The sequence below is a fragment of the Parasteatoda tepidariorum genome, chromosome 12, assembly GCF_982258835.1.
Source record: "Parasteatoda tepidariorum strain Cologne lab strain chromosome 12, Ptep-v5.0, whole genome shotgun sequence".
Taxonomy (NCBI): Eukaryota; Metazoa; Arthropoda; class Arachnida; order Araneae; family Theridiidae; genus Parasteatoda; species Parasteatoda tepidariorum.
In genome coordinates this window covers 20637897-20650101 of record NC_141766.1, presented here as the reverse complement: position 1 = coordinate 20650101, position 12205 = coordinate 20637897, and the positions used below count along the sequence as shown (strand labels likewise).

General features: G+C 26.3%; 1 protein-coding gene across 5 annotated transcripts in view; it reads left to right on the top strand.

Annotated features, from left to right (window-relative positions):
- Positions 1-10677, top strand: part of LOC107447774 (uncharacterized) — a 75431-nt gene extending 64754 nt beyond the window's left edge. For 4 of the 5 annotated variants that reach the window (XM_016062787.4, XM_071188080.2, XM_016062783.4 and 1 more), the window contains 2 exons: positions 1881-1924; positions 6907-10677. In XM_016062787.4, the coding sequence (XP_015918273.1) occupies positions 1881-1924; positions 6907-7407 (545 nt within the window). In that variant the 3' untranslated portion in view covers positions 7408-10677. The remainder of the gene's footprint in view (positions 1-1880; positions 1925-6906) is intronic. The other variant, XM_087156124.1, reaches the window with a different exon arrangement.
- Positions 10678-12205: the final 1528 nt, after the last annotated feature.

Below are 12205 nucleotides of genomic sequence, written 5' to 3'. Positions count from 1 at the left end.
TTAGTTTGCATAGCTTTTAAAAAGTAAGAAAAAGTAAGTAAGAAAGTCCTCGTTTACTTGTTAAATTTGGGTTGGACACTGAAAAGGTGCATTTTGAGCAGTGTGCAGTTTCTCAAACACGCGTTTTGAGCTGTGCCAGAATAAAAAGCTCACCGACGACATATTTATAATTTTACTCTTTTTTGTTGGAATTTATATTACTTCAAATCAAAAGATGAACGAGTAAGTATAATAACTAAAATAATTCATTTCACCGAGCTTTGAAATTCAATTTTCGAAGAAAACTTTTTTTTAATTACGATCAATTTGACTTTTTTCTTTAGTTTCTAAAGAAATTGAAGTATGCTTCAATCTTATTCAAGGGAAGATTAAGACATGGAAGAGTTAAGAGGTTTTTTTTAAATTCTATAGCCAATGCAGAAGGTATTAAAAATAAAAAAAAAATAAAAAAAAGAGTACGTTATACTACGGGAGAAATTTTCCATGGCAAATTCTCGTTCCTCTGCTTAAGTTATTTAAAACTGAAAAAAAAAAGTTCAGGTAAACATAGAGTAAACCATGAAGTTTCAAATGCAGATTACTTTTTTCTCAAAATATTAAAATGTAAGCAAATTATAGGAGAAATACTTAAGATTTCGCAGTATGAAGTTATCTAGCAATAATTTGTTTAGAACTATTTTCAAAACAATTTTCAACCTTTGAAGCAACATTGTTTTTTAAAGATTACCCGAGCTAATTTTTTTTCTGAGCTTTGACTTTTTTTTGGTGGTGAAACAGAATTTGCCATCAAAAGTTACTCGCACGACATAACGTTTTCTTAACACTTACGTATAACAACAGAAAAAAAAATTTTATCTGAAAAAAGCTCCTTTCCAATTTTTAAGGTCATGTATAACACAAATAGAAAACGTATTATTTAAACTTGGAAATTAACAGAGTAAAAAGTTTGAATAGTGCAAAACAATTCATCAAGCGAAACCATTTAGTTACTGCATGTTGTGTAAAATTTCCGGATCAAATTACGGTATCAAGTACCGACACTTTGGGAGCATTCTCCGTAAAATCAATTTTAAGAGTCCATTCTTTAAAATATTATACATTAATTTTTTCCGGTAATAATTATTTAATGAGAGTGATTCAGTGATTTTACGGTAATTATTACTGCAAAAATTACGGCTTATCAGAATTTTGTTCAGTAACATAATGGTAAAAAGGATTTTTACGGTGTGAAGTACCGGCACCCTAAGTACCGGTACTTTTTAATATAATTTGATCAAAAGATTTTCACGGTGTGCGAGTTTAAATTTATAATAATTGAGGTCTTAGTTATAATTTATGAATTTAACAATAATGTATTTTTATAGCTCTTCAATTTCAATTTTATTACATCCTAAATTGGTGAAACATTTTTTTTAAACTTTTTTCAGGAATGTTTTTACTACATGCTGCTTACATAAAAGTAACGGCACCCTAGGTGCCGATACTTTTTAATGCAATTTGATCAAGAATTTTTCACGGTGTGCGAGTTTAAATTTATAATAATTGAGGTCTTAGTTATAATTTATGAATTTAACAATAATGTATTTTTATAGCTCTTCAATTTCAATTTTATTACATCCTAAATTGCTGAAACATTTTTTTAAAACTTTTTTCAGGAATGTTTTTACTACATGCTGCTTACATAAAAGTAACGGCACCCTAAGTTCCGATACTTTTTAATGCAATTGGATCAAGAATTTTTCACGGTGTGCGAGTTTAAATTTATAACAATTGAGGTCTTAGTTATAATTTATGAATTTAACAATGTATTTTTATAGAGCTTCAATTTCAATTTTCTTACTTCCTAAATTGTTGAAACATTTTTTTAAAACTTTTTTCAGGAATGTTTTTACTAAATGCTGCTTACATAGCTTCTGATGATAGCGTAAGTAGATTTGTTTTTGTTACTAATATTCTGTGTTCCTTGTCCATGTTTACTCTATTAATGTTAAGCATTATATTTAAACATCTGAAGAAAAGCAAGTAACAGTTATGTAAAATATCATATTGCAACTTGGTAACTTAAATAAAAATTAAGTAATGTTATAGTTTTTTTTTTTTTTTTTCATTTTTTAATATTGAAGAAATTACAAAAAGTAGGCCAATCAAAATGTTTTGAGGCCATATTTAGAAATGAAACACCTTAAAAAGTGTTAAAACTTTTAATATTTATACATTCTGTCGGTATATTTTTGTGTAAATCTCCAAACAAGAAGAATTCACTTTATGGGATAATCAGTCGTCACTGTGAAAAATTCCGGTTAAAATTACAGTGAATAGCACCCTAGTGCACAATCCATAAAATCCATTTTACCGTAAAACCCATTTTTACCTTAAAAACCTAAACCGTAATTTTTACAGTAATATTTTTTTATTTATGGTGATTATTATGATTATGATTATGATTCATGGTGATATTTATGATTTATTAAATATTACGGTATTTTAGATTTTATTTTGTTAAGTAAAATTATACAGCAAAAATGAATTTTATAGTAAAAAGTATAGACACACAGTAAATCAGTTTAGTTACTACTCTTTAAAAAATTCTGATTCAAATTCTGAATCAAATTACCATATAAAGCATCATCCGTAGAATCAATTTTATCGTAAAATCTATTTTTATCGTAAAATCCATTTTTACCGTAAAATATTATACCGCAAAATGTTACAAAATTTAATCGTAGCATTTTCCGGTAAAAAAGGATTTTCCTGTAAAAAGTACGGGCACCCTGAGTGCCACTATTTTTTACCGTAATTTGATTTGCAATTTTTTACAGTGTACATAATATTAATGTCCTGCCTTTTTATCTATTGTTTGTTGGAATTTTTGTTATATATCGCTTGCTATATTTTTGTATTATTGCTAGAGAAATTTTCACTATCTGAAGGTTGGTTAAAAAACTGTAATTTTTCAGAATAAATCATTTTTAAACGTTAAAGCAGTAACTCCAAGTTACCTACTCATTACTTATGTTCAATCTTAAATTTTAAGCAAAATAAATTTTAAATATACTACATTTTTTATTGTTTTGTTAAAAGTAATAGTTTGCAATAGTTCGAATTGTTGATGATCATAGACAATTGTAATTTCTTCATTAAAATTTTGGATTTCGGAATAAAATAATGTGCAGCTAACAAAATGCTTTTGAAGCAAAATAATAAGCTTTCTTATTGTACAAAAACGCTTGATAACATTCAAGCTAGACTTAATAATCTAGTTTTTAAAGTAAATCTTTAAAAAATCGAAGTATTTAGATTAATGCAGTTTCAAAATGAAAAACTACATCATATTAGAATAAAAATATTTCTGCTAGCTGAACCATGATAAATGTCAAATTTGATATAAACTTTGTAAAGTCTCAAACATATTATAGTGCAAAGTATTGAGTTTAGAGAGTACGATATTATGTTCCAAATTATCAATATTATGATTTATATCGCTTATAATATGTAATCGATTTTTCAGAAAGGGTTTTAAACCAATGCAATCAATCTATTAAATAAAGTACCGATTTTTAAAGAGTGCATAATGTTTAGATTATAAAAATTGAAATTTTTTTTTTCTAATTTTTTTATTTTTATTTTGCTTAAAATTTCTTATTATAATTTGTGAAATGGTGTTTATTTATCAGTACTGATATAATTATTGAGAAAAATACGAAAATATGGAACAGGCTAAGTTATAATAAAATTTCTTAACTGTAACACTAATTTATGTATTGTTTCATTAATTGTTTCTTAATGTTTATTCATTAATGCTTAAAATTCCGTTATTTAAATCAAAGGAAATATTTTTAGTTATTATTTGCACATCGTTAATAAAGATATAATGGAATTTTAGTGCATGAATTTAACACAATTTTGTAACTAAGAAAATACGTTTTTGTAGAAACGTTTCAATAAACCAATAAGAAACGTGAAACAATTTCCCAAAGCGGGAAATCATTTTAAAGAAAGTGTCTGTCATTAGTTAAAAATAAAATACTCTCCGTTTTCTGAAAATGTCAGGGTTATAAGTAATTAAAGGCGGTTTATTGTAGTTAGCCGATTGACCTAAATTATTCCATCCACGAAAAATGTCACTTAGAACTTTCACCAGAGGCGACGTAAAATATTATTTTTAAATTTTCTATACTTTCACCCTACTTTCATTAATCAATAACAATCTCAATACATTCCATAAGCTTTTTTTTCGTGCTATAGTATGGTAAATTGTTTTTGTTGGAGATTTCTTTTTTGCAAATGAATCAAAGACGTTCGTTTTTTTCTTGCAATAAATAAAAAAAATATGAAATGAAAAATTAGAATCTCGCAGAAAAGATTTCTAAAGTGACCAAAAAAATGGTTACAGTTAAATTTGACTAAAAAATCATTTAAATACTTTAAAATATAAAAATTATGACTAAGTTTATTTGAATATTACATTATTTATTATATTTATTATATAATTAATAATTAATTATTATTCAACTATTTATAAATTATTAATTATTATTGCTTAATTATTAATAATGAATTATTAATAAATTGTTATTTATTATATTGAAATTTTAAATTTTTCAGTTTAAAGTTTTAATTGATTCTGCGGCATAAATTACTAACACCAGAAACTGAACACGACATTACTAACTCTTAAAGTTAACCAACTACGAATTTTACAATTAAAAATTTTAAAAAGTGATGAAAAGAATGAAATAAAAAAATTTTACAGTAAAACTTAACTAATAAATCATTTAAATGCTTTAAAATATAAAAATTATGATTAAGTTTATTTGAAAATTATATTATTTATTATATTTATTATATAATTAATTAATTATTATTTAATTGTTTATAAATTATTAATTAATTATTATTTAATTGTTTATAAATTATTAATTATTATTGTTAATTAATCATTAATTATTGCTTAATTATTAATAATTAAATATTAATGAATTGTTATTTATTATATTTAAACTTTAAATTTTTCAGTTCAAAGTTTCAAATGATTCTGCGGCATAAATTACTAACACCAGAAAGTAAACATGGCATTACTAACTTTTAAAGTTAACCAACTACGAATTTTACAATTACAAATTTTAAAAAGTGATGAAAAGAATGAAATAATTGCTGAAATTTTAACATTTTTGTGACAACTAAGCATATAATTTAAAAAGATAAATTATGTATATGGCAATTTTTAGGTATCAAATTTTTAAGTTACAAAAGACAAGTTAATTTTCACATAAATATACTTCTGCAAATCTTTGAGACTCATATAAACAATATAATATTACAGAAAAATTGCTATTTCGGTGGCCTTAATGAGTTGATATTTTTGTTTCTATTTGAGTATATTTACAAAACTGTTGTCTGTGAAAAATTGCAATTATTTTAATCAGCTATGGACTGACTTCAGATACTTTTTTTTCCAATGTTCAGCTCTAGTGCGACGTAAATGAACCACAACAAATAATTCTTTTCATGTATAAAATAAGTACTATTTGGTATTTTCACTGTCAAAAAGAGTTTCTGAAAATTGAACAAAAATTGTCAAAATAGCTCAGAAATAAATAAAATAAATAGAAGATAAAATTAGAGAACCCCATGTATTCAAAATTGAAACAGTGTATACTCATTTTTAAATAAAATACATGTGCTTGCATGCAATAATAAATACTCAAATAAAAATCAGTAAATAAGATTTAAATAAAAATTTTCATACGATGATAAAAAAATCTTTTTTTTATAAAAACTCTACCACATTGCCATTTAATTTCATTCGCTAGAATATATTTTGATTATATTTTCAGAAAAAAGGTTTGTTTTACAACTAAACAAAACACAGTTAATTAATTTTAGAAAAATTACAGTACAAAATTAAAAATAATACAAAATCTTAAAATTTGTTGTTAGTATAATTTTTTTAATTTGTTCAATAAAATTAAAATGTTTCGGGATGCTTAAAAACTGTTAAAGGTTTATTTCAATGTGATAAAAGTCCGATCAATCCGGTGCAATTAATTTAACAATTATAAAAAAGAAAAACAGTAATCTTAAGATTCTTCCACTTTTTCTCCAAAAAAAAAAAAAATTTACGGGGTGCATATTAAATTACGTGAGGTGTTTAGAGCTTCATAACTCGTGATATAATGAAAACTCGTGATATAATTAAAAAAGTTGATACATGCTCAACAGACTATGCGGTTTTAATTTCCAGAAATAAATTAGTTCCAAAAGTTACCTATATAGGAAACTTTGGCAATTCGAGAATTATGCGTATAATAAATGAATGCATATTTGTCAACTAATGCAGTAAATAACTTTTTATAATAATAAAGAGTATTTATTTATAATTTACAAATAGGATTCAATGTGACCACCATTCTGATGTTCTAATAATTGTTAGCTGCAAATGACATTTTCAACCGATGCTCGCAAGATATTTGTGTTTGTTCCTCTGACGTGCAAAGCAAGACAAGCACATTGTACCCTATTTATAAATTAGAAATAAATATTATTTATTATTATAAAAAGGTATTTACTGCTTCAGTTGAAAAAAAATCATTAATTTATTACACATATTATAGAAGCGCCAAATTTTTCTCTATAGCCAACATTGGGAACTATTTTTTTTTTCTTTAAGAAATTAAAAGCCCATACTCTGCTGCGTATGTATGTTAATTGTTTTAAAATTCCGATCACGTGTTGGAGTACATCATGTGTTATGAAGCTCTAAACTCCTGGCGTTATTTTATGCGCACCCTAATAATTGCAGATAAATATATTACATTACATTGATTTGCTTTTATGAAATACTTGCATGTTTTTCCATTCATTCATGTATTTATTTATTTATTTACTACTTTTATTTATTTACAGTACGAAAGAGCTAAGTTGTATATGGAAGCATGCGCAAAACAAGAGCTCTTTGCCTCAGTTCCACCTCTTAATTTCACTTGTGACAATAAAATAGCCGGTGGATACTATGCAGATATCGACACTGGCTGTCATATATTTCATTTATGTGCTCCAAGCAATCTCCAGACCCTAACAGATCACCCTTTTTGTTGCCATCCAGAGCTAGTGTTTGACCAGAGATTCCTTGTCTGTGATCGTCCAGAAAATGTAGACTGTCCGGTCTCTAATAGATATTACAGTGATCAATTCGATGGTCCTGTCAAAGTACAACAGCGTGAAGAAGAGCAAGCTAGGAACCAAAACAGACAGTCAAGAGAAAATGAAGCTGAATCATCAGAAAGTGAAGAGATTGAAGAAGATGATAAATCATCGGAATTCGATGAAAGCATCGAAGTTGGCGATCAGTTGGCTGATAATCCTGGAAAAGCAGTGACTCTTCCACCTGCATTCAGACAATTGTGATTATACTGCTAGTTAGTAATTTATTATTGATTGCCAAGAAACTTCATAAGAATGTATCTGACATTAGCCATGCGCTAATATTCTGTTAATTCTGAAGTCAAAACAATAAATACTAATGAATTTGATACAGTTGAAGTTCCTCAAGAACATTCAGACTCTATAAGTGTGACAATGATTTATATCGAAAGGTGCTTTCAAAGTAAAAGTGTTGCTTTTTTAGTGATGGTTTTTGTAGATGGTTAATTAATAATGTACCCTTTTAAATGTGTTTAATCATTGCTTTAGTAGCAAAGACAGAACATGCAGTTGAATGTCAAGTTTTAAATTTTAAAGTAAATGATATTTTTGAATTAAAGTAAGATTGCATTTTCTACGGAAGTAATTTCAGGAGAAAAGACTTGGACACTTTTCTGGTAAGTAGCAGATCGTAAAAATTTCGTAGAAACAGTTTACCATGGCATGTCACTGAATAAAACGCAAATTGTGTGAGAATTTTGGTGTACCAAACATTGAACTTTTATGCTATGTCTTTGAACTTTGGTAGCTGTTTTTAGAATATCTGGCTATTGACATTTTGAAAAACAATGCAAAGTTTTCAGTTGGATTACCTTCGCATTGGCTGTACTTTTTATTTGCAACTAATTCAACTTCAAATGAGGTTCTTCTGATAAAATTTATTTAGAAGCAGTTAGAAAGAAATTAGAACACAAAATAATTCATTGTGACACTTATTTTGAATTTAACGAAATACTACCACTAACTGTTATTTGAGATATACCACTGCTATGCCAGATTTCTATAGGCGTATACACCTATCCGTCAGAAATTTCTGAAATTTAAAATTTCTTTTTCTACAATAATGCCTTTAGAAGAACCTTTTTATTTGAGCAGCAATCATGCTTTAGGTTTTTGTACCTAAAATAATGTTTTTAGAAGAACTTTTTCTTTGAGCAGCAATCATGCTTTAGGTTTTTAGACCCTAAAATAATGTCATTAAGGAGAACCTTTTTATTTGAGCAGCAATCATGTTTTTGGTTTTTTTTCAAGAGAGAAAAACATTGGAAACTATTTCTGATCAAAGGGGTCATTTATCGAATTAATTAAAACCAACTGTTAAATTAGTAGAAGCAACGATGTTAAATGAACCACGGAAATGCTATTCAAAACTTCAGGATTTACACTGGTCTTACAAATTTTTATTAGTGGTAATAATTTTACTTTAACACTTGTAAAAACATTCTCTTTTAAGGATAACACTTGAATATTTTGAAATTTGAGATCTACCTTAGATTTCTTATAAAAATAACATGTAGTGGTAATCACAAGTGTATTAAAAAATCGAAGTTTGTTTAATTTTTGTTACCATTTTTAAAATTCGCAAGACCAATAGGAATTTCTATTTAAGGAGTTCTAAAAATAACATTTGAAATAAGTAATGCATTTTTTAATGATTTATTTTTAAAATATTAATTTATTGTAGGTGTTGTAAGCGTTAGCATATTTGTGTTTAATTGGGTACATTTTTATAAATATTATTTGCCAAATAATGTGTTGAACGTTTAGGTGGTTTATTGCATTTGTAATGTGTATGTGTAGCATCAAAATGAAATTAACAGAATTATCAAATAAACTATAAAATGAAAAGTAACCAAACTAAAAAAATATAATGCACATTCTTTTTATATTAAAATTAGAAAATAAAAAATTGGTTGAATTAACATGTACATGTATATAGAAAGAATTTCAAGATTTTGACTGTTTAAACTAACTAAAATCAGGTGCCCATTTTCGTCAATAATTTGTTTGTGTATGCTTTTTATTAACTGAATATTAACTATTAACTGAATTTATAATTAATTGATCTATCGTTAGCTGAAAACTTGCTATTTATTGAACTGTTTATTATTGACTTCCATGTAAGAAGACACTATTCCAGGAAATAAAACCTTCATAGCAAATTTTCTTTTACCCACGAAAGTAATTTAAGGTAGAGAAGCAATAAATTCATGCAAACCCATAATAAACCATGAAGTTTCAAATGCTAAAAAGATGTTTTAAAAATATCAAAATACAAACAAATTGCCGAATTACTTCTCCACTGCGCAATCCTTAGTTATCCTGCCATAACTTTTTTTGTGAAAACTGAGTTCAGTGCGCAAAGGGAGTTCAGATGAAACTAGAGAAAACCATGAAGTTTCCAAACGTTGAGAAAATGTTTTTAAAATATCTTCTCTGCGCAATCTTGAGTTATCCTGCCATTATTCGTTTGCATTATAATATTTAGAAAATACATTTCAGCATTTGAAACTTTATGGTTTACTTTAGGTTTTTATGAATTCATATTTTCTAAACTTTAAAATACCAATGACAGTAATAGGTGAAACAGAATTTGTCATTAAAGGTTTCTTCCGCAGTATAGCGTTCTCTCAACCTTTATGTCATACCTGCCAACTAGCACAGTTGATGAGTAAAGTATTTCATATTAGTAACAGCATTTCTGCTTTAAAATATAAATCTCGGTTTTTAAAGTTTCAAAAAGAATTGCCTTTCTCTCTATGGCAAATGATTAATTTAAATTTATGTTGATATTATTTGATTGGTAGATATGCTTGATAGTGTTAGTTTAAAATATTTTCCTATTTTAATTATTATTTTACTACCTCTCTGCGAAATTCTTCCTAATAACCATTTAAGTTGGCAGCAATGAAATATACTTAAAAAAAAGAAAAAAGTTCAATAATAGAGTTATGTTAACATTTTAAAAAAATACTTCTACAATGAAATATTTCTAATTAATTTAAATTGATTTTCTATTTTTCCAATAGTATATTTTTGGATAGTTTCATTTTGAGAAAACGATTTTTTGCATGCAAAACACATCAAAATCAATTTTGACTATTAAAAACTTCAACTTCACTTCAATGTACTTAAAAAGTTATTACAGCTCAATAAGAGAGTTTAAGTGTTAAGCCATTGTGGTCTTTCTATGTCTGTGCCAAACGTATGCATATAGTTCACACCATTTCAATGTAAAAATTATTAAACAGTTTCTGTTTATTTTCACTTCCGAATGTTGAAGTTTTGTTTAATGTTACAAAGCACTTTTGGTGATCAGATTAGTATGTGTTGCTTAATAATTCTGAAATTATTCAAAAACAAGTGTTACGTATGAATGTTTTTTTTTCAACATGTCTGTTATTTCATTTTAGTTTAGCTCTAACTATTTTGTGACTTGATGTTATTTTGCTTATTAAAATATACTTTGAAACATTTCTTATTATATTTGATGTTTTTGAATTTTGATTTTTTTTAAAGAAAAACATTGCGCAGTCTGAAGCATAAAATTATACTTTCCAAATGAGGCTTAGGTATACTTTGTGGTTCGCATGAATAAAGCAGAACAAAGTGAATGAAGCACAGAAGTACGGAAGTGGCATACTATAGTTTTGGTTATATAATCAAAAACCTTACTCAGTGTTTAAACACAAAAGATTCTAAAAGTTTAACACCTTTTGTATTTAGGCACCGAGGAAAGCTCTTGATTATAGGACCTATTCTTAATATCTAAAGACTTTTGTGTTTAGACACTGAGGAAGGCTCTTGATTACAGGACCTATGCTTAGTGTCTACACACCTTTTGTGTTTTGGCACTGAGGAAGGCTCTTGATTATAGAATCAAACTATATGTCCATTTTTGTACCAATATTTATGCTTTATTCATGTTCTTTTGCTTTATTGGTACACCATTATGTTTCAGTTTACTTAGATACAGTGATGGGCATCATTCACGAAAATTTTATTCATGACTAAATTTATTCAGAATAAATTTATTCTGAATGATTATTCATATGAAAATTTAGTCATTATTCATCATTCATTTTGCAAATGCATAAAAATTTTTGAATAATGATTGATGAATAAACTCATTAGTCATGACTAATTTTTCTGAATAAAATTTTGAATAACCAGCGAAAAATGCAATCGATATGTCTTTGTATATAACGAGATGCAAAACATCGTTTGCTCTTAAACGTCTTATTTTAGAAATTTAACTATAAAACTAAGACAAGTATGAATATTTATTTTTATGTTATTTTAACTTACTCCAGCGTAACATACTTAGTTGTGCTAAAAAGTAGGTTTATAACAGTTTAGTTACTTAAGTTCATTTTAAAATTTTGTTCTAAAATCTATAAAACACAATTTCTTATAGTTTTTGAAAACAAACGATAATCTTATTTTAAATTTTTAAATAAAATTTTAACTCAAAAAATTAAACGCTTTTTTGCCATGTAACCATTTTTCAAAAGTATGCATTATGTTTGACAAAAGTAAATTTCTTCAAACATTATATAAATATACTTGAAAAGGATTAACGTTTTATTTGCAGTTGTCATAATTGTAGTCAATTAGAGTATTCCGTGCCCATTTTTGTTAACCAGTGAAATTATTCAGTTATTCTTGACTAATGAATAAAGGATACTGAATAAGGAATAATGAATGATTTATTCTTTATTCAAAATATTTCTGACTAATGAATAAATCTTTATTCATTATTCAGATTTTGAATAATTATTCATCATTCTTTATTCATTATTCTGATTGACAAATGCCCATCTCTGCTTTGATAATACATAGATGCTATTAAAGACCTTACAAGAAAGCTCCTTGTACAGTAAAATAAATGAATTAAAGTTTTTTTTTATACCAAAATACTTTGAGGTTAGGAATTGGTAAGTAAAAAGTTATGTTCATTTATCTATGGATATAGAAATAATTTTTTTATGAATTATTATTT